Source organism: Biomphalaria glabrata, chromosome 14, assembly GCF_947242115.1.
Source record: "Biomphalaria glabrata chromosome 14, xgBioGlab47.1, whole genome shotgun sequence".
Lineage (NCBI taxonomy): Eukaryota > Metazoa > Mollusca > Gastropoda > Planorbidae > Biomphalaria > Biomphalaria glabrata.
This window is the reverse complement of record NC_074724.1, coordinates 21,293,102-21,321,080: the sequence shown is the minus strand read 5'-3', so window position 1 is coordinate 21,321,080 and position 27,979 is coordinate 21,293,102. Positions and strand designations below refer to the sequence as shown.

General features: G+C 37.5%; 2 protein-coding genes across 2 annotated transcripts in view; one reads left to right on the top strand and one right to left on the bottom strand.

Moving 5' to 3' along the window:
• The window catches only part of LOC106075876 (alpha-1A adrenergic receptor-like), a 34,542-nt gene extending 6,934 nt beyond the window's left edge, over positions 1–27,608 (bottom strand). The window contains exons 1-2 of the mRNA XM_056010880.1: positions 27,516–27,608; positions 24,830–24,912 (exon numbers count right to left, since the gene is read on the bottom strand). The gene's annotated coding sequence lies outside the window, so the exon portion shown is untranslated. The remainder of the gene's footprint in view (positions 1–24,829; positions 24,913–27,515) is intronic.
• Positions 61–11,538, top strand: LOC106075875 (toll-like receptor 4). Its single transcript, XM_013236751.2, has 4 exons — positions 61–227; positions 920–1,138; positions 1,477–1,930; positions 8,273–11,538. Exon 4 carries the CDS (start codon positions 8,284–8,286, stop codon positions 10,975–10,977), a length of 2,694 nt encoding a protein of 897 aa, XP_013092205.2. The 5' UTR covers positions 61–227; positions 920–1,138; positions 1,477–1,930; positions 8,273–8,283; the 3' UTR covers positions 10,978–11,538.
• Positions 27,609–27,979: the final 371 nt, after the last annotated feature.

Sequence of the window (27,979 nt, the reverse complement as noted above, 5' to 3'; positions counted from 1 at the left end):
AAGAAAATGTGATATAAAGCTTAAGTTCACTCCCTTATCAAATCACCAGTTTAAGTTGTTACCTAATGCTATCCACTTTTCTCCGGCACTGGACGAGTACAGTTTCTAAACAAGTAAATTTAGAACACTGGACTGATACTTATCTTTGTACGAGCCTTAGAAATAGAAGATAACTTGAATAGTCAGTATGTAACAACAACAGACGATGTACCGAATCTAATGGAACAGTGAGTATCCTAGTCTTTATTTTTATATTGTTATTTCTACTCAGAAATGTGATATAGATATTATTGGCTATAAGAACTTTGAGATTCGCTGTTTGATTTATCGTTCTGCTGTGAACATGTTTAGTGAAGGGTCTTAATGCTCAACTCTGGGACATTTCTCAACAACATTTTATGCAGGCTGTGCAGTATTTTTGTGTTCTATTTGCCATAATATTGAAATACTTCAGAGGCATGCATGGCAACTTGAAGATTTCATTGTTCAAACTCACGGAGGGCAGCATGAAAATGTCGTACCAACAATTGTGTGCCTCTATTGTCACTATGTAGATCTCAAGTTGCCAAGTCTTGATCAATCAACTAATTTACAATCCAAGTCTTGATCAATCAACTAATTTACAATCCAAGTCTTGATCAATCAACTCATTTACAATCCAAGTCTTGATCAATCAACTCATTTACAATCCAAGTCTTGATCAATCAACTAATTTACAATCCAAGTCTTGATCAATCAACTAATTTACAATCCAAGTCTTGGCTCAAACTTCTATTTAGTATCAATACTTCACATCCTGAAATCTTGACGTCAATCTCGACCTCTTTAGGAGAGAAAGCAATCCTAATAGATAACACTCTCGTACTTAGCCGAGTATCAATGGCTTGCTATTAATAGAGTTTCTCTCTCTCCTGAACAGCTTTATCCAGTACACTCCCAGTTCTAAAGCAAGGTAAAGTTGAATGTTGATATAAAACAACCCAGGAAGAAACCCAAGGAACGTAGAAATATGAAATGAAGTCTACCAACCATTGCTTAGCTAACATTACAAATGTATCAATCAAACAAAACCTTTTAGAACACACGACAGTGTATACATTACATTATCAACTTTGGGATGTGAAGCAGACGTGAAGAAGTAAGTTTTTTGTGGCATATTTTTTCATGAATCATGTAATATATAGTTATAAGCCTACTATAGTACATCATTATAAAAATTTATCGGCTAAACACTTCGTTTTATGACTTGACAGTTTTTTTGTGTTTTTTTTGTTTCTTTGTATGTATCTTTGTATGTCTTGGCATAGGACTTTGTATGCAAATTTATATGTTTTGGCATGTCTTTGTATGTGTCATTTAATGTGTATTTGTCAATGTATTTATATGTGTCTATGTATATGTCAGTGATATTTTAAATAGCAGAAAAATAAAATTCTCATAACTGAATCCACTTCTTTTTTCTTTTTGTGTGTGTAGAAAACAACACATTGTGCTTGCACCCCGACTCGTCCACTCGGGTCAGCTGATTAGTAAAACAATGCAGGACGAAGGTTTTGATACGTTAACACATGGAGCCTAAGGAAGTAAAAGTCAATTGAAAGAAATAGATTTTAAAAAAAGCTGATGTTGAATGAAATTACATCGACGATTTTGAATTAATCATGTGATGTGAATGTATGGAATTCCTTAAGACTATGTTTTTTTTATATAGAATTAGACTAACAATTACAAAGTTGTGATATTAGAAATATTTGTAAGAATTGTTTTTGTTTAGTTTAACATTCATGCCTATATCATGCTCAGTGTTATATGGTCCATCAAATGTTGTAAACCAGTTGAGGGGTGGGAGTATCTGAGACTTAGTTTTCCACGCTGCCTTTTCAAGCTGCTCGAGTCTGAATTCCAACTCGAAGTCTCGAGCCTCCACAAGGTAAGACTAACACATTTGTCACTGAGCTATTTAAGTATTTGTAAAAATAGAAGGCTTTATTATCTTAAAAGTCTCTAATTTAAAATGACCCAATTCTCTACTCATGGCTTATCTCCCCTTAACTCAGTACATCTTCTATATAAACCAAAAATTATTTACTAACTACAAACGAATTGGTTAGTTTTTGGACTGAACCAAGTGCTGTCCTCGACATTGAATAATTGGGTGCAAAGTTTCAACTTGATTCAAGAATGGAAGTGGGAGAACTATCATTGTACAAGCTTCCACCTAGACAGTGAGATGAGGATAGAAGCTTTTTAATTAGAATATAACAGTGCTATGATCGTAGTTTTTTTGTTTTTTTTTTAGTTTAAACCCCCCTTCAGCGGGGTTTGAAGCTAAAAAATACATTTCTTCTTCGTCTTCTTAAATAATACAGACGTTACTTCAAAAAAAAAGATGATTACGTCCTACACGTCATGCATTTAGTCATGTATGTTAACCAATGACTTAGATTCTGCCAAGTCACTGGTTTTCCTGGCTAGCTCAGGCAACCCATTCCATGCTCTAATAGCACTAGGGAAAAAAGAGCATTTGTACAAATTGGTCCTAGCATATGGAACGAGGAATGTGCCTTTATCTTTGTGTCTTTCTGAGTATTTTATTAAATTTTGTATTTGAAGATCATGGTTCAGTGTTTTATGTATAATTGCTACTTTACTTTTGAATCTTCTATCCTGAAGGCTTTCTAAATTTAGTAATTTTACTAAAGGTGTTACTCTAGTCAAATGTGAATATTTGTTTGGTATGAATCTCACTGCTCTATTTTGTGTCTGTTCCAGTTTCTTACTATTTTCTTATTCAATATAAAAAAAAAGCAAATTACACACTCAAAATTCTATGAGCGTAGCCAAGCCAAGGGGGATTTTGAGTTTGAACCCCCCTCCTCCAGAAGTTTAAATATCCCCATACAGAGTTTTGAGTTTAAATACCCACCTACAGAGAGTTTTGAGTTTAAATACCCCACTACAGAGAGTTTTGAGTTTAAATACCCCCTACAGAGAGTTTTGAGTTTAAATACCCCCTTACAGAGTTTTGAGTTTAAATACACCCCTACAGAGAGTTTTGAGTTTAAATACCCCCCTACAGAGAGTTTTGAGTTTAAATACCCCCCTACAAACACGCGCACGCACGCACGCACACACACAGACACACATATATATTTTTTTGCTGTGGGGTGGAGAAAAAATTCCCTCCAACCCCCCCACCCCTAAAAAGAATCCTGGCTACGCCCATGGTAGTGATATATTACAGTTCGATTTGTATTAAAAGTGAAGCCAACGGGAAGGCTCATAAAACTTTAGGCCAGCAAGAGCTCCATCCTACCAACCTTACTGAACAGAGATATCTTTTGGGCGAGGGTCAAGCTACTGTCTAAATTATCAACACTGCTATTTCCAATGATTTCGACAAACTGGCGACCCCCTATGCATTACCAGGCTAACCGTGAGGGACATTATTGAAAGAGTCCATTGAGAATCGTTGACAAGATCGTAGGACGCCTCTCGCGCCACTTGAGATGCTTTGCTACCCATTGGCCTACTCCTTTCCTCTTACGACCATTTTCACCCGGGCGCCACTATGAGGCAGGGTAGCTTGCCCCAGTGAACTAATACAAGAGTAGTTTTTAGAACCAAACGTATCTTTAGGCTAACGAAATGTCATATGAAACTTTCATTTGTGGATATTAGAAACTATGAAACCATCAAGATCTTTTTAATCTCTACATTTTTCATGTGGAAAATAATTCCAGAGTCAAAGAGTTAATGCTATTCTGACAAATTAAGTGAAGTAAAATATTAACATTCTCTCTTCTGTACTAATTCATAACAAAAGGAGATATCTAATAGCACGGCCAATTACAGCAGATTAATACAATTCATATCAGAATAATGATAATACAAAATAACTTATCAGTCTGACTAAACGCTTTGCTTCATTATTTATCTATTATTTTGATCTCTTTGGCCCTCGGTTCTGTTATTTAAAACAAATAAATTAGGTAGTTTTATTTTGGAAAAAAAAAAAAAAACTTCCCGCTGTACACTAAAATGCCTTGACCAATTGTGCCGAACGTTTCAGAGTTATATAAATCTTCACTTGTACATTTTAAAGTAGGCATGTATATATTGTTGTTTTTTTCGATTGACTGTGAGACGAATACAAAATAATGCCTTTTTGCTACCACTGTATACCACTGTATACATATATGTTTTGTTTTCAAGTTTGTAGATTAAGTACGAGCCAGTATTTCAGCGGCTAACCAGTCCTACATGTGAACTTTCGTCGTAGAGGTGCTGTGACAGTTCTTAGAGGTGCTGTGACGAGAGTTCGTTGGGGTGCTGTGACAGTTCGTAGAGGTGCTGTGACGAGAGTTCGTTGGGGTGCTGTGACAGTTCGTAGAGGTGCTGTGACGAGAGTTTGTAGGGGTCTTTGACAGTTCGTTGGGGTGCCGTGACGACAGTTCTTTGGGGTGCCGTGACGACAGTTAGCGTAACCAAATCCCTCCAATTTTCTCGGTCAGCAGCTGTTCTTAGTATGACATCAAGAGAGAGGCTGGTCCATTTTTCTACATTGTCCAGCCAGCTTTGCTTTGGATGTCCACTTTCTTCGTGCTCCCTCCCACTGTACCTTGACGAATGACTTTAGACAGTGACGTCATGTCTTACAATAGGACCAAACCAGCTCACTGTACCTTGACGAATGACTTTAGACAGTGACGTCATGTCTTACAATAGGACCAAACCAGCTCACTGTACCTTGACGAATGACTTTAGACAGTGACGTCATGTCTTACAATAGGACCAAACCAGCTCACTGTACCTTGACGAATGACTTTAGACAGTGAGTCATGTCTTACAATAGGACCAAACCAGCTCACTGTACCTTGACGAATGACTTTAGACAGTGACGTCATGTCTTACAATAGGACCAAACCAGCTCACTGTACCTTGACGAATGACTTTAGACAGTGACGTCATGTCTTACAATAGGACCAAACCAGCTCACTGTACCTTGACGAATGACTTTAGACAGTGAGTCATGTCTTACAATAGGACCAAACCAGCTCACTGTACCTTGACGAATGACTTTAGACAGTGAGTCATGTCTTACAATAGGACCAAACCAGCTCACTGTACCTTGACGAATGACTTTAGACAGTGAGTCATGTCTTACAATAGGACCAAACCAGCTCACTGTACCTTGACGAATGACTTTAGACAGTGAGTCATGTCTTACAATAGGACCAAACCAGCTCACTGTACCTTGACGAATGACTTTAGACAGTGAGTCATGTCTTACAATAGGACCAAACCAGCTCACTGTACCTTGACGAATGACTTTAGACAGTGAGTCATGACTTACAATAGGACCAAACCAGCTCACTGTACCTTGACGAATGACTTTAGACAGTGAGTCATGTTTTACAATAGGACCAAACCAGCTCACTGTACCTTGACGAATGACTTTAGACAGTGAGTCATGTCTTACAATAGGACCAAACCAGCTCACTGTACCTTGACGAATGACTTTAGACAGTGAGTCATGTTTTACAATAGGACCAAACCAGCTCACTGTACCTTGACGAATGACTTTAGACAGTGAGTCATGTCTTACAATAGGACCAAACCAGCTCACTGTACCTTGACGAATGACTTTAGACAGTGAGTCATGTCTTACAATAGGACCAAACCAGCTCACTGTACCTTGACGAATGACTTTAGACAGTGAGTCATGTCTTACAATAGGACCAAACCAGCTCACTGTACCTTGACGAATGACTTTAGACAGTGAGTCATGTTTTACAATAGGACCAAACCAGCTCACTGTACCTTGACGAATGACTTTAGACAGTGAGTCATGTTTTACAATAGGACCAAACCAGCTCACTGTACCTTGACGAATGACTTTAGACAGTGAGTCATGTCTTACAATAGGACCAAACCAGCTCACTGTACCTTGACGAATGACTTTAGACAGTGAGTCATGTCTTACAATAGGACCAAACCAGCTCACTGTACCTTGACGAATGACTTTAGACAGTGAGTCATGTTTTACAATAGGACCAAACCAGCTCACTGTACCTTGACGAATGACTTTAGACAGTGAGTCATGTTTTACAATAGGACCAAACCAGCTCACTGTACCTTGACGAATGACTTTAGACAGTGAGTCATGTTTTACAATAGGACCAAACCAGCTCACTGTACCTTGACGAATGACTTTAGACAGTGAGTCATGTTTTACAATAGGACCAAACCAGCTCACTGTACCTTGACGAATGACTTTAGACAGTGAGTCATGTTTTACAATAGGACCAAACCAGCTCACTGTACCTTGACGAATGACTTTAGACAGTGAGTCATGTTTTACAATAGGACCAAACCAGCTCACTGTACCTTGACGAATGACTTTAGACAGTGAGTCATGTTTTACAATAGGACCAAACCAGCTCAGATTCTAAATTCTAAACCTTTGTATTTTGTTTTAATATAATTCCCCAAAAAGGCAACATTATATAATTATATTATATAAAGACATTTTGTATATAAAGCTTTAAAACAAAGAATACAAAAATCAAGAGTTCCATGGTTTTAAAGCATATTTTTTTACCCTTCAGTTATAATTTTCGTCACGTTTTATTCAATTGTTCATTTACGCTTCTTTTGAGAAATTAGTCTAAACAATATCAACTATAATATCAAATATAGAGATTTTTTCTTTTAGACAGCAGAGATCATGATTTCGCCCGTGTGCGTGTGTAGATAATACTAGCATTGTTTTTTCCTCTCGACATAGACTTCAGAACTGACAGATAGTGTCAGATGTTATGTAAGAGATTATTCACAGACCTGTTGGAGTATCAACTGTGTGTTGACGAGGTGGACGTTGTGTGTTCTGTGATTCACAAGCTGTAATGAATGTAGCGTGAAAGCAAGGGGGGGGGGCATTCCAAAGCGGCGAGATGAACGAAAACGTTGAATAAAAAGAGATAAATAGTTTGGAAAGGAGCCTTTCCTTGAGGTCTTCCCTGAAGCCTTTGGTAAGAATTCCATTCATTGAAGGAGGCATTAAACAATTGAAGCGTTGTCATTGAAATAATAAAGGGGTCGAAAAATGTGTTGGAGGGTGAGTAGGGAGTTCTGGTCTAAAAGCAACTGAGAGGATATTGTACATAGGACAAACTTTTGTTGTGCGTGGGAGGTGGAAGGGAGGAGAAGAGTAACAGGTGATACAAGACAGGGTCTGACGAATAATATAAAACTCTTTCAAGTTATAAAGCTGGTTATTTCAATACAAGTGGAAAATCTTATGTCTTATAATAGTACGATTGGAGGGTAAAAAAAACATATAGGGGGTTCCGGAGAGAGAGAAAGAGAGAAAGAAGGAAAGAGAAAGAGAGCCGGCCTTCCAATCAAATGTAACAGATACTAAAATTGACGGGCCAGAAAGCTTGTTAGGAGACCGTTACAGCAGTGGCGTCACTAATGGGAGGGGTGCGGTCCGCATTGGTCGACACCATTTTGGGGGTGACAACCAAGTTTGAAAAATTATAACTTGATATAAGCAGACACATGGGAAAAGATAATAATAATAATAATCAATTCTCTAGATATATCCAAATATGCTTTGACACATCTAGATGGTAGTGTAAGTGTAAATGATACAGCACAATGTTATACCATTTAAAATATAACAAAAGAAACCTGTTCATATGATGTTAAATCTGTTTATAATTTTAATTAAATATTATTGTAAATTTTGCAATAAAATTTGAATAAACGTAATGAACATTGGGATTTTACATTTGAGTAAAAATCAATAAAAGTACGTCATCAGCTCACTGTGTTGGTTCAACAACAAAACTAGCAATAGTGTTCATTGGAACCTATTTCAAGAAAGTTGATGGGGACGGGTGACACCCTGAGCTACCGTACTAGGTGCCACCGACACTGTATCGGGAGGTTTACATGCTGATCTTAGGTGATAATGCTACTCTACTTATCCCAGAAGAGTTAGAAGAGTCTTATCAAAGACGACGTGTTGCACTGTATGTGAAAAATAACACCAAATTTTAAAAATTTCTTTAAACGATCAAAACAAGAATATGGCTTGAATATATTTCTCGTCTATTGGTGAATTTGACGGGGGCCGCCCTTGAGTTTGTGTGCTAACACAAACTCTTTTGTGTAATCTTGTTTTTGTTTAGATTAATAGACCAAATTATTTACTTACTTAATGTGTCTATTAACAATATCTCTTTTATTCTTCTTCCTACAGAACTATACAGTATGATTTGCTGCGGGATTGAAAGGTTGATTATTTACTTTCTGTTTCTTCAAAAACTAGAGACCAACATTGGTGAAGCCAAGTTCTTTACTTCGGCTCAATCAAAGCCATTGAACCCCACTGGACACTTTATGAAAGGTGTCGGCTTCTGTCATGTGAATGTCGTAGAGAGCCAAACATTGATTGACTGTTCGGGTCGTTCTTTACAATACATAGACAGGGAATGGTTCCCAGAGAACACAACTGAGCTAATGTTACAAAGTAATCTCTTGACAATTGTACCCAATAATACGCTAAATCATCTGTGTAAACTAGAAAGATTGAGTCTTCAGGATAACTTGTTGACGTTTATCGAACACAAAGCTTTCCTGGGCCTCAAGAGTTTACAGTATCTTAATTTAGAAAATAATTATTTAGATTTGTTTCGCTTGCCGGTGGATACATTTTGTAATTTAAGAAGTCTTACAGAACTACTCCTGTTGCAATCAGAAGATTTGTATTCTAGCAACGACCAAACGTCGACTTTGAAAAAGCATCTCCACAATGGAAGTTTCCCTGATCAAATGTTTGGTCACCTACACAATTTGACCACGTTATCTATTAGCGTCATCAGTTATAGTCTGTACTTTAATGAAGAATTTAATCATTTTCAAAATTTAACAAACTTGACCATTTCTGGTCAAGTGAGCAACATTCCCGAGGATAGTTTTCAACATGTCAGAGTTGTGCAGAAATTAACTCTGTACCTTTGCACTGGGTTAAACAATGTCAGCGACTTGGCTCTAAGTGCTTTTTCAAACTTAAAAAGTGTTATTTACGAGAAAAATGAGTTCAGTCTACATGCGGCATTCAACACACTACGTCCATTAGTTGGAACCGAAGTTACGTATCTACGATTTGAACGCGTTAGAGTGGCCAGACAGATCTACTCATCATTAAGCACAAAAGATGGTCTCCTAAATGAAAACAGCACCCAGTTCTTAAAGCAGATATGTCTACAAGAACTCAATTTGATTAATAACGGTATTTTAGTCATTTTTCGTGGAGCATTAACGAGTCCAACTTTAGATAGATGTTTGAAAAAACTTTCCATTTCTGAAAGAGACTTATTCGGCACTTCATGGGCACTTGCTGATGTTTTAAAATTGAATAATCTCAAGGAGCTGTCAATTGAAGGATCCCCTTCTTGTGATGATGATTCCACAAAAAGATTAGTAAGATATTATCCATGGACCGAGTCTGAAGCACTACAACTTTTCTCTAGCGATGTTCAGATACTAACGAATGCTACTTCCAATAACGCACATCTCTTGTATGCTGGTTCCCTCAGTTCTTTTAACACTAAGAACTATTACAGTGAATCTCAATATGGTATTACAATATTTATTTCCCCTTCTATTGAGACTATCGAGCTATCTTCATTGTTTGGTATTGTCAGCCTGGATGTCAAGGTCACAGTTTACGGAGCACAGAATGTGCACACGCTTCTCATGCTTGATGACGGCATCAAAATGGTGACTGTCCCAGTTGATGGCTTATCAAGTATACGAACAATGCAGTTTTCTAACAATAATTTGTCTACGTTATCTATCCATTTTTTTAACGCTTATCCAAGTCTGGAAATTCTTGTTCTAGATAACTGTAGACTGGTCAGTTCTTTCATGTCTCAGTTCAGTTCTCATCTTTTCCAAAATCTTTCCAGACTTCAACTTTTAGACCTATCGTCCAATTCTCTGGATGTTTTAGCCCTCCATACGTTCTCTGGAAATCCCGAATTGACAACTCTGAACTTAGCCTCGAACCGATTCCGTGACATACCATTCGATCTGAATCTGACACCGAAACTAAATTCTCTTGATCTAAGACTGAATGTCATTACTACTATATCGACGACGGACAGAGACGTCTTGGAAAGAAATAAAGAAAGATTAGGGTATTTTGAGATATTGCTGTCGGGAAATATCTTTTCATGTGGCTGTGATAATCTTCTGTTTCTACAGTGGATTCGTTTGACTACTATACAGTTAGATGACAACAGAAACTACACATGTATTAACAAGGATGGAGTGTTGACATTCACTCTGGTCTATGGAGACCTTGATGGACTTTGGCGTCAATGCTGGGGTCAGTTTTTCTTCAATGTTTCTGTTGTCCTTATGTGTGTTTTATTTATTGGATTCCTAGTCACTTTTCTATGGATGAAAAATAAGACGCTGATAGTCTCAAAGGTTCTTCAAATGTTTACAAACTTGAAACTGAAAACTGTGTCGGACTATCGCTACGGAGTGTTTCTTGGCTATGCAGACTCAGATTATCAATTCGCTTGTTCGGAACTGAGAGCATTTATTGAGAGGGATCTCAAATTAACTACTTTTGTCCGGGACAGGGACCTTTTACCATCTATCTCTATAGCTCATGGAATCATGGAGGCTATGCACTGTAGTTGGAGAATACTTCTAGTAATCAATGAAAGCTTCATTGATCAAAACGATTGGTTCCTGTTTACAGTGCGATCAGCCGTCTTCTCGATCAGTCCAACTAATCCATCTCGCGTGGTCATCCTAGTCGAAAAGAATTACCTTAACAAACTACCGTCAGAACTCTTCATCTCAGTGCCTGAAGACAATGTTATTGTTTTATCAGAATGGAAGATGTCTTATAGACTTGAAGAGACATTAAGAACACGACTGATGTAACAAGACAGCTCGTTTTAAAAGTGTGACGTAACGAACGGATCTTGCACTTCGTGGAGAAAACCTTGACCCTTGTTGTAGTTTTGAAGAAACCTTTAGATTTTAAAACTAATTCATTGTAATTGCAGGATGAGAAGATGATTCAAGACATCTTACAACCAAACACATTTCTGAATGTCTAGTTCTATCATACAACAAACTCTTGTCAAATCGCTAATTAGCAATATCCTTTCCCTTGAACATGAAGATGAACACAATCTTACTGCATATGAACTACATTGTCTAGTGAAAGTGTGCACAAAAGTAATGGTAAGATAGATCAAGTATAGTGTTTCTCTTTTTCACTGCTTCTTGATCAAATGGTGCATAAGTAGACTTAAATACAATTTCATAAGTGCAATGTGTAAAATCTGCAGTGTTAGGCGAAATATACTCCCGACGAGTGTTAGGTGAAATATACACACCCCGAGTGTTAGGTGAAATATACTCCCGGCGAGTGTTAGGTGAAATCTACACACCCCGAGTGTTAGGTGAAATCTACACAACCCGAGTGTTAGGTGAAATCTACTCACCCCGAGTGTTAGGTGAAATCTACTCACCCCGAGTGTTAGGTGAAATCTACTCACCCCGAGTGTTAGGTGAAATCTACACACCCCTAGTGTTAGGTGAAATCTACTCACCCCTAGTGTTAGGTGAAATCTACTCAGCCCGAGTGTTAGGTGAAACCTACTCACCCCGAGTGTTAGGTGAAATCTACTCACCCCGAGTGTTAGGTGAAATCTACACACCCCGAATATTAAGTGAAATCTACACACCCCGAATGTTAGGTGAAATCTACACACCCCGAATGTTAGGTGAAATCTACACACCCCGAATGTTAGGTGCAATCTACACACCCCGAATGTTAGGTGAAATCTACACACCGCGAATGTTAGGTGAAATCTACACACCCCGAATGTTAGGTGAAATCTACTCAGCCCGAGTGTTAGGTGAAATCTACATACCCCGAGTGTTAGGTGAAATCTACTCACCCCGAGTGTTAGGTGAAATCTACTCACCCCGAGTGTTAGGTGAAATCTACACACCCCGAGTGTTAGGTGAAATCTACACACCCCGAATATTAAGTGAAATCTACACACCCCGAGTGTTAGGTGAAATCTACTCATCCCGAGTGTTAGGTAAAATCTACTTACCCCGAGTGTTAGCTGAAATCTACACACCCCGAGTGTTAGGTGAAATCTACTCACCCCGAGTGTTAGGTGAAATCTACTCACCCCGAGTGTTAGGTGAAATCTACACACCCCGAGTGTTAGGTGAAATCTACACACCCCGAGTGTTAGGTGAAATCTACTCACCCCGAGTGTTAGGTGAAATCTACTCACCCCGAGTGTTAGGTGAAATCTACACACCCCGAGTGTTAGGTGAAATCTACTCAGCCCGAGTGTTAGGTGAAATCTACTCAGCCCGAGTGTTAGGTGAAATCTACACACCCCGAATGTTAGGTGAAATCTACACACCCCGAGTGTTAGGTGAAATCTACTCACCCCGAGTGTTAGGTGAAATCTACTCACCCCGAGTGTTAGGTGAAATCTACACACCCCGAATGTTAGGTGAAATCTACACACCCCGAATGTTAGGTGAAATCTACACACCCCGAGTGTTAGGTGAAATCTACACACCCCGAGTGTTAGGTGAAATCTACACACCCCGAATGTTAGGTGAAATCTACACACCCCGAATGTTAGGTGAAATCTACACACCCCGAGTGTTAGGTGAAATCTACACCCCCCGAGTGTTAGGTGAAATCTACACAGCCCGAGTGTTAGGTGAAATCTACACACCCCGAATGTTAGGTGAAATCTACACATCCCGAATATTAGGTGAAATCTACACACCCCGAATGTTAGGTGAAATCTACACACCCCGAATGTTAGGTGAAATCTACTCAGCCCGAGTTTTAGGTGAAATCTACTCAGCCCGAGTGTTAGGTGAAATCTACACACCCCGAATGTTAGGTGAAATCTACACACCCCGAGTGTTAGGTGAAATCTACACACCCCGAGTGTTAGGTGAAATCTACACACCCCGAGTGTTAGGTGAAATCTACACACCCCGAGTGTTAGGTGAAATCTACACACCCCGAGTGTTAGGTGAAATCTACTCACCCCGAGTGTTAGGTGAAATCTACACACCCCGAGTGTTAGGTGAAATCTACTCACCCCGAGTGTTAGGTGAAATCTACTCACCCCGAGTGTTAGGTGAAATCTACACACCCCGAGTGTTAGGTGAAATCTACTCAGCCCGAGTGTTAGGTGAAATCTACTCAGCCCGAGTGTTAGGTGAAATCTACACACCCCGAATGTTAGGTGAAATCTACACACCCCGAGTGTTAGGTGAAATCTACACACCCCGAATGTTAGGTGAAATCTACACACCCCGAGTGTTAGGTGAAATCTACACACCCCGAGTGTTAGGTGAAATCTACACACCCCGAGTGTTAGGTGAAATCTACACACCCCGAGTGTTAGGTGAAATCTACTCACCCCGAGTGTTAGGTGAAATCTACTCACAAATTGTTTGTTTATAGTTTTACAATGCTTTTCAATAGAGTAACTCTGTAAGTATTATGTAGGGATACTTATGCCTCCTATATCGTTGTCCTTCACTATTATTTACATGTTTATGTTCCTATAACTTATAGGCGGGGTGATCGTAGTGTAACTCAGTTGATTTTCTGCGTGTGTTCAGCGTGTGTGCTTCATGTCCAGTGTGTGTGTGTGTGTATAGTACTTCATCAGTGTTATTTAAGACGTGCTGGTTTCATTCACTGTTTACTGTAGTCTGATTTTGTTGAATAAAGCCACGTTATTGGTATATTAGTATCATTACAATATATATCTATATATATAATCTTTCATTGTCGAAGATGACATTTGTAATTTCCTATGAACTCGAAGATGACTATCAAGAACTGAGACGGATCAGTTTTAAAGCTCTCTGATTGCATAGCATAATGTACACCTCTTGCAGGGATAGAGTGGGTAATGAATAAATATATAAATAAATAAAATTTTGTAAGACGTGGGAAGCGTGGTCGAGAGGCTAAGTGCGCTTGAGCTTGGCTTGGCTTGGCTAAGTATAAGGGGGCTCGAGGTTCGACTCGGGCAGAGTTGTGTTTACTGAGCGCCTAAAGGCAGCACGGAAAACCAACTCCTGGATACCCCCTCCCCCCACTAGCGGATCCAGAACTTTGGACTGGGGGGGGGGCGATTTTTCTCCAAACCCTAACCCTAACGCCCAGTAAACCCTAACCCTACGCATAAACGTGCGTACAGCACACACACACACACACACACACACACACACACACATATATATATATATATATTTGAGAATAAAAAAAAGCAGCATTTCTCAACCTTCGGCGAAAAACAAAACAACTGGGGCAGCGCTTTTTTCACTACAAAAACGTATTCTCCTAACATCTACAGCTCATTATTCATCAATGGAGTTCGGGGCGAAGCCCCGACGCCATAAGCGTTTTTTTTGCATTATTCACTGCAGTAACGTATTCTGCTGACATCTACAGCTCATTATTCATCAATGGAGTTCGGGGCAAAGCCCCGACGTCATAAGCGTTTTCTTGCATTCTTCATTGCAAAAACGCATTCTCCTGACAAGTACAGCTCATTATTCATCCATGGAGTTCGGGGCGAAGCCCCGACGCCAAAAGCGTTTTTTTGCATTATTCACTGCAGAAACGTATTCTGCTGACATCTACAGCTCATTATTCATCAATGGAGTTCGGGGCAAAGCCCCGACGCCATAAGCGTTTTCTTGCATTCTTCATTGCAGAAACGCATTCTCCTGACATCTACATCCATTCATCAATGGAGTTCGGGGCGAAGCCCCGACGCCATAAGCGTTTTCTTGCATTCTTCATTGCAAAAACGCATTCTCCTGACAAGTACAGCTCATTATTCATCCATGGAGTTCGGGGCGAAGCCCTGACGCCAAAAGCGTTTTCTTGCATTCTTCATTGCAGAAACGCATTCTTCTGACATCTACAACTCATTATTCATAAATGGAGTTCGGGGCGAAGCCCCGACGCCAAAAGCGTTTTCTTGCATTCTTCACTGCAGAAAAGCATTCTCCTGACCTAAAGCTCATTATTCATACTATTAAAAAAGGACCTTTCGAATAATGTTGTACTTGAAAAATATTCTAATATGAATTTATAGGCCCATAATACATAGCAAATAAAACCGATTTGTTCCTTGAAAAGATTGGATACCCCACATATTTAGATTTTTGCTTTGAGGATCGCCACCGAAAAAAACTTATTCGATAAATAGTATTCAAGAAAACTGTAGTATAAATTGTGAGTTATAGTTCCAAAATTTTTAGCTAGAAAAATATCAGATTGAGTAAAGGTTGGGAAAAGGCGACTATAACAACATTATTTGAGTTTAGAACTCATCTCAATCATGACTCTTATACTGAAAAATTTCGTTTGAATTCTAACTTTTCCAATGCAAAGTCTTTCTTAAAATAATTATGATAAATTCATGTGAAATTACAAAAAACTCTGTCTGGAAATGGGAGGGGCGGTAGAGTGAAAACGATTAATCCTCGCTCCTTTAATAATTTCTGCTAAAGATTGCATTTGGCATTAAATAATAGGGGTGGGGCGACTCGATATAAGAATTTAATTTATAGTATATATAAATTATATTAATGACAGATTTTTTTAAATTTGTAATTTCTTAACTATAATACAAAAAGAAAAAGTATTGATTTGTCCGATTGGGGAAATACGATTGCATGTATCGCCCCTCCCACCTGGTACAACCCTTTTTCATTTCATATTTACTAATGATACAATTTGAGATTAGAGTGTGGTACGACATAATATACAATGGGTCACATATCAATACGTAGTTTATATTATATAGATATTCAACTAATTTTATTCACAAACTATGATTCTCCACAAAAATAGGACCGCCCCCCCCCAGCACTCAAAGGGCTAGAGTGGGGAGGGCAGTACATGCAATCGCCCCCCCCCTCACCCCACCGAATCGGCCAAAATACCAGAAAGGGAGCGACATAATATAAAATTTATATATTAATTGTTCAACTAATTTTGTTCACAAACTATGATTTCTCCATAAAAACGGACCGCCCCCCCCCCACTCAAAGGGTTTAGGTGGGAAGGGCAGTAGAGGTATTCGTCCCCCTTCCCCCCCCCCCCCCCCCCCCATCGGCAAACAGGGAACGACATAATAAAAAGATCGGTTAAAATATCAATAACACGTTTTAATGATATAAATATTTAATTGATTTTGTTAGCAAGCTGTGATTTCTACAAATAAATTTGACCACCCCCCACTCGAAAGTGTAAGGGGGGGGGGCGGGATTGATACCATCGCCCCCTCCCGACCCCACCAAATCAGCCAACATACTAGAGGGGGGGGCGAAATAATTTAAAAATAGGTTGAAATATAAATAATTAATATATATTTTTAACATAATTAATAACTTCGTATACAAATCGTGTGAATTTTATACTAAAGTTCGTCCGCCCCCCCCGAAAGGGGGGGGGGTCGGCCGAGTGGGGGGGGGCGTTCGCCCCTACCGCCCCCCCCCCGCTGGATCCGCCAGTGCCTCCCCCCCCACTGGTCCACAGATGAGATTGGACCAAAAGCGATCTGAGAATGCTATAAGTATGAAAGTAGCGCTATATAAAAGCTATAAATATATATATATATATATATATATATATATATATATATATATATATATATATATATATATATATATATATATATAAGACAATACCTCCATTATTTAACTTCAAAATATAATAATATAATTAAAAATAATAATTTAAATACCTCTACTGCCCTTCCCACCTAAACACTTTGAGTGGGGGGGGGGGGCGGTCCTACTTTTATGGAGAAATATTAGTTTGTGAACAAAATTAGTTGAATTAATATATAAATTTTATATTATGTCGCTCCCCTTCTAGTATCTTGGCCGATTCGTTGGGTTTATGGGGGGGGGGGGATTGCATGTACAGTTTATGTAATTTGACATGAATTTATCATAATTTTTAAAAGAAAGACTTTGCTAGGGAAAATTTAGAATTCAAACGAAAATTTTCAGTAAAAGAGTCACGATGAGATGAGTTCTTAACCCAAATAGTTTTCTGGTAGTCGCCTTTTCCCAACCTTTACTTAATATGATATTTTTTTAATTAAATAAATTTGGGACTATAACTCACAATTTATGCTTGAATTTTATTGAATATTATTTACAGAATTTATTTTTCAGCGGCGATCCTCAAAGGCTTAATCTAAATATGTAGGTTATATTATCTTTTCAAGCAATAAATCGGTTTTATTTGTAATTTATCAAGGGCTCATAAATTCAAATTAGAATATTTTTTTAAGTACAACATTATTCAAAAGGTCCCTTTTTAATAGGATGAATAATAAGCTTTTAGGTCAAGAGAATGCGTTTTTCAGTGAAGAATGCAAGAAAACGCTTTTGGCGTAGTGAGCTGTAGATGTCAGGAGAATGCGTTACTGCAATGAAGATTGCAACAAAATCCTTTTGGCCTGAGGCGTCGCCACGAACTCCACTGATAAATACTTAGCTGTAGATGTCAGGAGATGTGCAGTGAAAAATGCAAGAAAACGTTTGCAAGAGAAAGGCCTCTACATGACTGTTTTTGTTTTTTTTCCCCCGAAGGTTGAGAAACACTGCTTTTGAAAAAAATATTCTCATATATATTGTTATAAACCTGGTGGTGGCACAGATTGGGGTAGTGGTGTGAGTGTAGTTAGCCGACGCAAATCTCCCCAGGCCAGCGCTAGACGAGCGGTCAACCGTGACGAGCTACGACTGTAAGTCGAGACGAGTGTCAACATAACGGTTCGGGAAGGATCGGCGATGTGAGTAGAGAAGACATAATGGAAGAAGAAGAAGATCCGGACACGTATCTGTTTGAAGTCGCACCAGATTTTGGAGAGTTCATGAACTCTGTACGAGACGATATTCGGGCTATGAGTGTGACATTGAAAAAGTACACCGAGGAGTTCTGTAGAGAGATTAAAGAGATGAGTACCTCAGTGAAGGAAGTGACGAGCCCCGTGGTCAAAACGATGGACGTGGTGGAAGAAACCTTGTACGACCAAAAAGACTTGAAAGAGGAAGGAGCTACGCCATCGTTAAACAATGATCTACTACCCACCCAAAACCATCAAGAAATAGGCAGTAACAACGGCAATGCTGATGAAGGTGGTGCTGTCTGTGAATCCGAAAACAAGCAGTGCAGACCTGAGAATCAGAAAGAGAGCGAGGAAGAGACAAGAGCAGCGGCCTATAGTCCAACAGAAGCTTATGATGCAGCTGTACCTGATATGAGCACCTCAAACAGCAAGACAGATCAAGTGAATGTTTGCTCCGCGTCCAAACATGTTGCTGAGGAACGTTTGCAAGTTGAAAGTAGCCTAGGAAGGTTGGACCCTACTGACGCTTGCCAAGATTCTAAGGACAGCGAGAGAAGCCCTGATGGTGACCAAAAGAACCTAATGAAATCTGACGAAGCTGTCAAGGGACATTTGCAAGCTGAGAGATACCAGCCAGGTCTGCACCCAGCAGACATTGGTCCAGCTACCAAGACTGGAGAAAGAAGTCCTGATGGTGGTCAAGAGAATCTAAGGAAGCCTGACATTGAAGTTGATGGACATTTGCAAGTGGAAACTCAGAAACAAGGCCTGAACCCATCGGATGATTGGCCAGCTGCTGAGACTAGAGAGGGAGGTCCTTATGGTGGTGAAGAAAGCCGATTGGGGCCTGAGGCCGAAGATGAAGTGAAGTGTTACCAACCTGCCCCACGAGCATGCCCTCCATACACGGCTGAAGATGATGACATGTCCCACCATTCCCTGTCCTGTGACTCTGAAACCCATCCCCTAAGTCCTTCTCCGCAAAGTCCTATGAAGAGACCTGTTAGGCCAACGAACTTGGTTAGCCCGGCCCTAACACCCCATGCCTCTCCATGTGTCAAGTGGCTACCCTTAAAACCGAACGACGAGAGAGCGATGCGACCACGACGTCACTGCAACAGAATGAAGAAAAAGAAAAAGAATTGAGGAAAAGAAGAAAGCGGCGTTTGTTTAGTCCAACGTCAAGGGCGATGCAACCACATCACTGCAGCCACATGAATACCAACTGGCAGAGAAGAATGCGACGTCGGTCGAATGCAACATGGATGGCGATGCGAACACAACGTCGATGCAACCAGATGAAGGCCAATTGGAGAAGAAGAAAACGTTTGCTGAGTTCAACGTGGATAGCGATGCGACCCCGACGTCAATACAGCCAGGTGAAGGCCAACAGGAGGAGACGAAGAAAGCGACCATTACTGAATGCGACAGGGATGGCTCAGTCAAGCTCAAGAGGCAAGCCAACCTCCACTGATCGACCCCCACCTACAGCGATGAAACTTCACAGCCATTGTCATCAGTTTTAATCTGTCCAGGACGGACAGATCTAAGAAGGGGGCAGTGTTATAAACCTGGTGGTGGCACAGATGGTGGTAGTGGTGTGAGTGTAGTCAGCCGACGCAAATCGCCCCAGGCCAGCGCTAGACGAGCGGTCAACCGTGACGAGCTACGACGGTCAGCCGAGACGATTGTCAACATAACGGTTCGGAAAGGGTCGGCGATGTGAGTAGAGCTCAGGAGCGTCACGAGGGATGTAGTCATCTGACCACCCATATTGGTCCAGCGACGTTCTTTCAGGTTCTAGAAGGCCAGTAGGGACCCTATATAAAGAGCGGAGGTGTCACAGTCAAGACGGTTCACGACAGAAGGTTCACGACAGGGCTAAGAAGGTTGACGGATCTTGTGTGGTGCCCTAACGGTCCAAAGACCAAAGGATAGGTGAAAGTGAATTTGAAGTTAGATGTGAACCAGTCCTAATTAATGTCTTATAATGAATATGTAGTGGTTTTATAAAGGGACAATCTCTTATTCCTCAAGAAAAAAAACACATTCGTAAAAAAGAAAAGGAAGTATACTTTAGTTTAGTGTTCTATATCCACAGTGTAGCACTACTTTTTAATCATTGTTTTAAATTATGTCCGACTTATATGCATTTTAAATAGATTTTTTTCTCTTTAAAAAGTAAACATTTTGTAAATGTAGTAATTAGTATAACAGAAATTACTTAACTTAGCAATACAAATGTAAAAAATAATAACCAAAAAAATTCTAAAACCGTTTACATAAATGTGTTAAAAAATATGGTAAATAGCCATCTCTATGACAAAGGAGCCTCCAGTGTTTGTTACTATTAATAGTGAATACAGGGCCGCCGCGAGGGTAGTGGCCGCCTGCGTGCAAAATTTTAAAATGCCGCACACCCCCTTTTTTTTTAAATCCATTAAGACCAAGCTTGACACTGTGACCTAAAGCGCTCTTTGATTTCAATCTATTTGTGTAGACCATTCCTTTTTCTTTCCTATTCACATCGCTGTCGTATCCCTATGTCCTCTTCGATGTTTTGTTTTCAATTTTAACTTTGCATTTTTTTACAGAATGTAATAAAAAAGAAAAGAAACACGATATTTAGGTTTTATTTTTCATTTATATTTTTTAACACTATGTATAGAATACAAATTTAGGAAATGACATTTCACCAAACATAATGGGCAGTTTTTTTTCGGAATAGTGTTGCCTACATAAATTTTAAGCGTTGTAAAAGTTTCTTCTTGGAGATAGAATTGAAGATGCGGCAGGTTTTCGCTCAAGTCGGCAAGGGGTTTAATTCAGGGCGGGACTCGGCGCTAAGCGTATTCTGGCCCTTTTTACTTAGTGTTATCGGAGAGATATTTGTACAGTGTACGTATTGCCAATTGTATAGTATTGGCTGTTATTTATTCAACTATTAAAGTGTTAGTTACTTTGGAGCCCTGAGTTAAGTTCTTTAAGTTGGTGGTGTATGGTTGCAGTTTGCAGATGGCCTGGATAGTGAGATTCGTAACAATATATATATATATATATATATATATATATATATATATATATATATATATATATATATATATATATATATATATATATATATATATAATAATAATAATAATAATAATCTTTTTAGAGCACAGTTAAGGAAGATTTTAAAACCCCACTAAAATTTACGATAAACCCCCTTTTCAATATAAAACAAGATTACAAAGAGAGTTTGTGTTACACAAACTCAGAGGCGGCCCCCGTCGAAGTCGGATCCCTGTCGGATCTGCATATTCGCAAATAATATTCAAGAGGTGATTTAATTTTGATGTAAAATGTTTTACATGTTTCGGATGTTCCTTCAGAGTTGAAGATAATTACTTCCTAGTCCAAACCTCCCGCAGGACGACGGGGGATGGGAGCGGGCAGGGTTTGAACCCTGGACCATCCATAAATCTGAACGACAGTCCAGCGCGAAAACCGCACGACCAGGCAGCCATCCGATGGTCAAAAGTAATAATGTTTCAAAGATTCATTTGCCGTAAATTTAAATTTAAATTAAATAAAAAATAGTAGATTAGTTTTAGTATATTAAAACATTACAATATTGATCAAAACGTTTGGAAATGAAAATCTACACTTTTTTTTTTACACTTTAAGTTTAGAAATTGAAATTCTACATCTTAATCTAGTCTATTTTAGTCTAAACTAGATCTAGAAATTCTAGATATAGACTCTAAAATAATGTTAATTAGAATATAAATCCAGATCTAGATATACTGTAATAAAAATCTAGATCTAATTTAAAAAATCTAGATTAGATCTAAATCTTTTAAATGCGAGTCACATAACGAGGCTTAATAAACATTACTATACCGAGTTCTTTTTTCATTTCATTTAAAGAATTCATTCCATATAACGTCAGAGGAAAAAAAAAAACACTACGTCACACGGCCTAGCTAGACTAAAAATCGCCTTCATTGATACGAGCCATTTATCGAGTGTTCATTGACTTTGGTGCACCGAGTGCGTTCTTTAAGCATTTCATTTAAAGAATTCATTCCATATGACGTCAAAGGAAAAAAAAAACACTACGTCACACGGCCTAGCTAGAATAAAAATTGCCTTCATCATTACGAACCATTTATCGAGTGTTCATAGACATTGGTGCACAGAGTGCGTTCTTTTAGCATTTCTTTTAAAGAATTCATTCCATATGACGTCAAAGGAAAAAAAAACACTACGTCACACGGCTTAGTTAGACTAAAATATGTTTTTATTAATACAAGCAATTTTTCGAGGGTTAATAGACATTGGTGCACCGAGTGCGTTCTTTTAACATTACATTTAAAGAGTCCATTCGTATGACGTCAAAGAAAAAAAAATCCATTACCTCACTATAGGCTAGTACCGGTACCATAAAAAAAAATGTCTTTATTTACACGAGATATTTAACGAGGGTTTATAGACATTGGTGCACTGCGTTCTAATAGAATTTATTTAAAAAGGATCAAAGCCGCATTGTTTTTGCGTTTTGTCTGTCAGTCGGTCTGTCCGTCATCTTGATATAAAAAAAAAACAACTAAAAGTTATTAAAAATTGATTAACATTTATTTTACGTTTCAAAACATCGCAATAATTTTTAGGTATGAATACAATTGAAAAGTTTATATAATAGATTGTTCCGGATGTTTGTATAAATAGTAAAAGAAAAAGAGAATTTCAGATAAATGAAATACCGTTAATTAAATTAATTAAATGTCTAAAAAGTAATCAATTCTAGTAAATTACTTTTTTTTAAAGCCCTGAACAACCTATTGTCGATATTTTAAAAATTTGTTTAAAGATGAAAATACGGAACAATTGATATTTATAACCAAATTATAGTGACGCATTGTCAAATAATATAAGTGTAATATTAGTAAATTATGCGATTTCAAACAATCATTAGGCATAATTCATGTTTTATAAAACAATATCCGGAACATTTTTACACTTAATGAAATATAAGTCAGTATAGAGATTTTGATTTAGCATTAATATGCTATTTACATAAAAAACGGAACAACATATTATTGATAATGTGTTTTTGCAACGTTTAAGCATGGAAATTGAATGTAATATAAATTAGAAGAGCAAACAAACATTTGTTGGGGTTGATTAGTTTTGCACTAAAAAATCCGGAACAATCAATTTTTAGATACTAAAAACTATTGAGATTTTACGGGAGGAACATTAAAGTGTAAATAAGATTTTCAATAGCTTTTAGAGTTCTAGTTTTTTAATATAATCGTGACGGACAGACCGACAAACAGACAAAACGCACAAAATAATCTTCTTTTATTCGGATGGGGGCATTAAACAAAAAATAAATAAAATCTGATTTTTTTAAAAAGTTTAAGGAATTGGTTTAGAACCCAGTCATGTAGCGACGTTACGCGACTGCACGAAAATCGCTGCATAAAGAGTCCATTAAAAAAAATGTGCGTTAATATTTACATACAAAATGCATTATTAGCCTTTATAAACAAACAGAAATGTTTTCTTTTAATTTTAGCAGCTAGTGGACCAGAAAAAACATCTTTAACTATTATTTATATTTGTTGTAAACATTTCCTGTACATTTTAAAAATATATTTGACTTAGTGATACTGAAAATACACAGAAGTTGTCCATCTTTGTTAGCATATTGTAACATTGCCTCCCTTACATTTACGTAATTGTTTTAGAATTGGTGTATTTTTATGAAAAAATCGCTTGCATAATGAATTTTATAAATTAAACGGTTTGCTTTTAGAAAACCAAAAGTAGCCGTTGCACCTAAACTTTTCAAGCCACATTTAATGATGAAATAATATTTTTCATATCTCTTCTAGTTTTCGAGATCTGAGTTTGACAGACGGACAGACGGACAGACGGACATTTTGCACAATCCTAATAGCGGCTTTTTCCTCTTACGGGGGCCGCTAAAAAGCAAATTACACACTCAAATTTTTGAAGGGGTTTTGAGTTTACCCCCCGCCCCCTCCTTCAGTAGGGTTTGAAGCTAAAAATTACCTATTCAATAAAAAAAAAAGCTAATTACGCACTCAAGATGTTATGAGCGTAGCTAAATTGGTTTTGAAGCGGGGTTTGAAGGTAAAAAATACCTCTGTAATATTACAAACAAAACAAATTATACACTCTACATTCTATGACTGTAGGCAAAGGGGTTTTGAGTTTAAACTCCCCTCCATTGGAGTCTGAAGCTAAAAAATTCCTCTTCAATATAAAAAAGCATATTACACATTGTAAAATCTAAGAGCGTAGCTAAAGGGGTTTTAAGTTTAAACCCCCCGCTAGTGGGGTTTGAAACTAAAAAATACATCTTCAATGTAAAAAAAAAACAACAAATTACGCACTCAAAATGCTATGAGCGTTGCCAAATGGGGTTTTGAGTTTAAACCCCCCTTCAGAAGGGTTTGATGCAAAAAAAAAACAACTTCTTCAATATAAAAAAAAAGCAAATTACACATTAAAATTATTTGAGCGTTACGAAGCCATTTGGGGTTTTTGAGTTTAAACCCTCTCCTACAGATGGCTTTTTTATGTTTAAAACCCCACCAGATGGTTTTGAGTTTAAAATCCCATTAAAGAGCGTTTTGAGGTGGAAAACCTTTATCTTCAATATTATTCTAAAGCAAACTACAGTTCTATGACCGTAGCTAAATGGGGTTTTCAATAAAAATAAAAATAAAAACTCCAGAGATTTTTTAGTTTAAAACCCCCACAGATGATTTGACGATAAAACTTCCATTTTCGATATAAAATCTAAAGCAAACTACAATCACCTAATTCCAAGAGTGTATTCAAGAGAGGTTACACATTTCTACCAGTGGCTGGGCTCCATTAATAAAGTGCAGTGAACAGTCATCTGCGAAATTAAAAAAAAACACTAAATGTGGCTCAACAAAGATGGCTAAGAGAGATTTTTGGAGTCAGTTATAGAGATCAGGTCTAAATCAAGGAAATCATATGCCGAACTGGGAGTCGACCCCTTAGTAAGATTGTGACAGAGCGTCGCATGAGGTTTGCGGGACATGTTCTCCGACAAAATGAATTACGCATAATAAGAGTTGCGATGACATCCTATTAAGTACAACTTGGCGCCATACATTCATGGAGATCCTCAAAGCAGATGGGAAGAGGCTTCAGACATTACCAGTGACAGATTTATGTGGAAACATCTTGACGGCAAATGCGCCGAACGGCGCGGGAGGGTCTAAGTCAGTAAGAATAGCACATTATTTTTTTGAAATAAAACTTTTTAATAGCAGGAAAATGCACTGTAGATACCTGAGAATATGCGTTTTGATGGCTTTAAATACCAGAAATAGTGCTTGGCGGCAGGGCGAAGCCCCGAGCTGGGGGAGCGCTTGGAGCTGGCAAAGACGGGGAGTCTACAATTTTTCTACTAACTCCAGGAAGAAATTCTAGGGCACAATATACTTCTTCCAAAAGAATGAAGGGTCAGAATGTAATAAAGATTATGTACACACACACATACATATAAATATATTTTTTGCGGAAGTCCCCCTCCCCCGAAAAAAATCCTGGTTACGCCTATGGTATGTATGTGTATGTATGTATGTCCCAGTATAGAAATCAAAACCTAGATCTAATTTTAAGAACTAAACTTTGCACTTATAGTTTGTTTGTTTTTTTGACACATGAAAATACAAAATATAGTTTATAGATTTCATTATTTAATAAAATTAACCTTCAAATTTGTGTTTCAAAAGCATTTTGACATTAATTCGTTATTTATATCTGCGAATTTAGATATCCCGATGCACATTCTTTCATTAGACATTACCAAATGGTTACACATTAACATATCTCTCTACTGAGTCTATTTCTAGGCCTAGGTCTAAAACTTTTATTGAACTCTAAGAAGATAAAACTTCTTTTTGCAAAGATAGTTTTATGCTTTAACACATGAACATACTAATTATAGTCAATTCATTTCATATTTTAATCAAATTAACATTCAAATTTGTTTTTCTAAAGCATTTTTAATACATTCGTTCGCTGTTCGCTAAAGCTGCGTAGCCGTATTGAGATAGGCCTATATTCATTCATGAAAAAAAGGTCACGCATGCGAAGAGCAAAGCCTTCACGCAGCATGAATGAACTCTATAAAAACACATTTTTAACTCTAGATTATCTAGATTAGTCTAGATCCTGACCTATGTCTACCTCAAGATCTACTTTATACTTTAACACATGAACATACACAATTGTCTATTTATTTCAAATTTTAATCAAATATATGTAGGCCTACAAGCAAATGTTTTAATTTGAAAAAATGGATTTAAGTAGATTAGCTATTTTGATTTGATGGCTTCATTCATACAATTTTTACATTTACACATTCGCTTTATTAAATTATTATTTCGTTTAAATGTTTTAAAAACACTCAGTGACTATATCTACAGTAATACGCAAATAAAGACCCGCGGGTCGCGGGTAAAATATGTCTAGTATATATATATATATATATATATATATATATATATATATATATATATATATATATATGCTATACGCACGTTTATGCATATGGCTATGGTTTACTGGGCGTTAGGGCCCCCCCCCTCCAAATTTCTCGATTTGCTAATGTCTAGATCTAACACTAGACCTAAAGTTCAGATTGAGATCTAAAATCTAGATTTAGGGCCTATATAAGAATTTACGTAAATTATAAGCAACGTTTAGAAACTTTAACAAAATTGAAGCAACTTTTAATTGACTGCTATCGCATAATTACAGTAATACAGTGTTGTTACCAGTCGTTGACTTGTAGCACCAAAATGTTGGTAGACAAAAGGTGTAATGTATTTTAACCATAGACATAAATATATAGACTGGCGATAAAAGAGTTTTATGAAACGAAAATTTGTGACTGGCAATTTTATGTATTTTATTTATGAGTAGCATAAAAGTAAAGTATTCATATTTATTTCAGCCATAACCTATATAAGTATTTCAATCTTTTCACAATTATTTTAAATCTCTAATGTGCCTATAGTGTACATTAATTATAATGTTCATTTTTTGTTCTAAAACTGTTTTAATTTTAGCCTATTCGGACATTCTGCTGAAGAAATGCCTAATTTCACTAATTCAATGTTGAGGACTGAATCTTTTTTGATGACATCGCACTTTCTGTTTCATAACAAAAAGCCATGCAGTCTAAAACTGGGCTAGTAGGCTACTTACAATTAACAAGATTATAATAACAAGGGGACTAACACACAATCTATTACTCTAGATGAGACAATAGAATATGTAACCAACTAGAGAAGTTTCAATGAAAAACTGCTGTCAAAGCAATGGTCAGCAATGCTAGAGTCTCCCCCATTCAGCTAAAGAGAGATTTCTTTGTCAAAATAAATTACACTTAAAAATTTGCTATATGATAATAGGGAATTAAATTATAGCTATTAACAACTCATACTGTCATCAGAAAAGCACCTTGTAAAATCCTTCACATCCACTGTCCAGACACCATTAGCAGCAGGGACATCGTGCATTGAACCTTTCCTATCTAAGAATATAGGTCTACATTGTAGTATGTCTCTCACAATATTGTTTATTATTTGGCATTTTAGTGATTTGCAAAATTTCAAGTTTTATCTTAACAATTGTTTAGTGCAAAACAATTTTCAAATATATTTAGAGGCATAAGCAAATGTCATGCATTTTTTAGAATATAATGTAACAGCTCTTCTTTATGGGACCTTCATATAACATATTTTTCTAGCCTAGTAAATGTAAAAATGCATTTCCTCCATGACACTTAAGATTATTATTATTATCATTATTATTATTACTGGCATTATGAAATAAAAAGGAAAGAATCATATTAAGACATATTTATTTGAAAGCTCTTTAATATCATTTAATAAATAACATAATATACTGGAAGAAATGATAAT

Coding starts and splice junctions, on each gene's coding strand:
- LOC106075875 (XM_013236751.2), top strand. CDS start 8,284: ATGATTTGCTGCGGGATTGAAAGGTTGATTATTTACTTTCTGTTTCTT.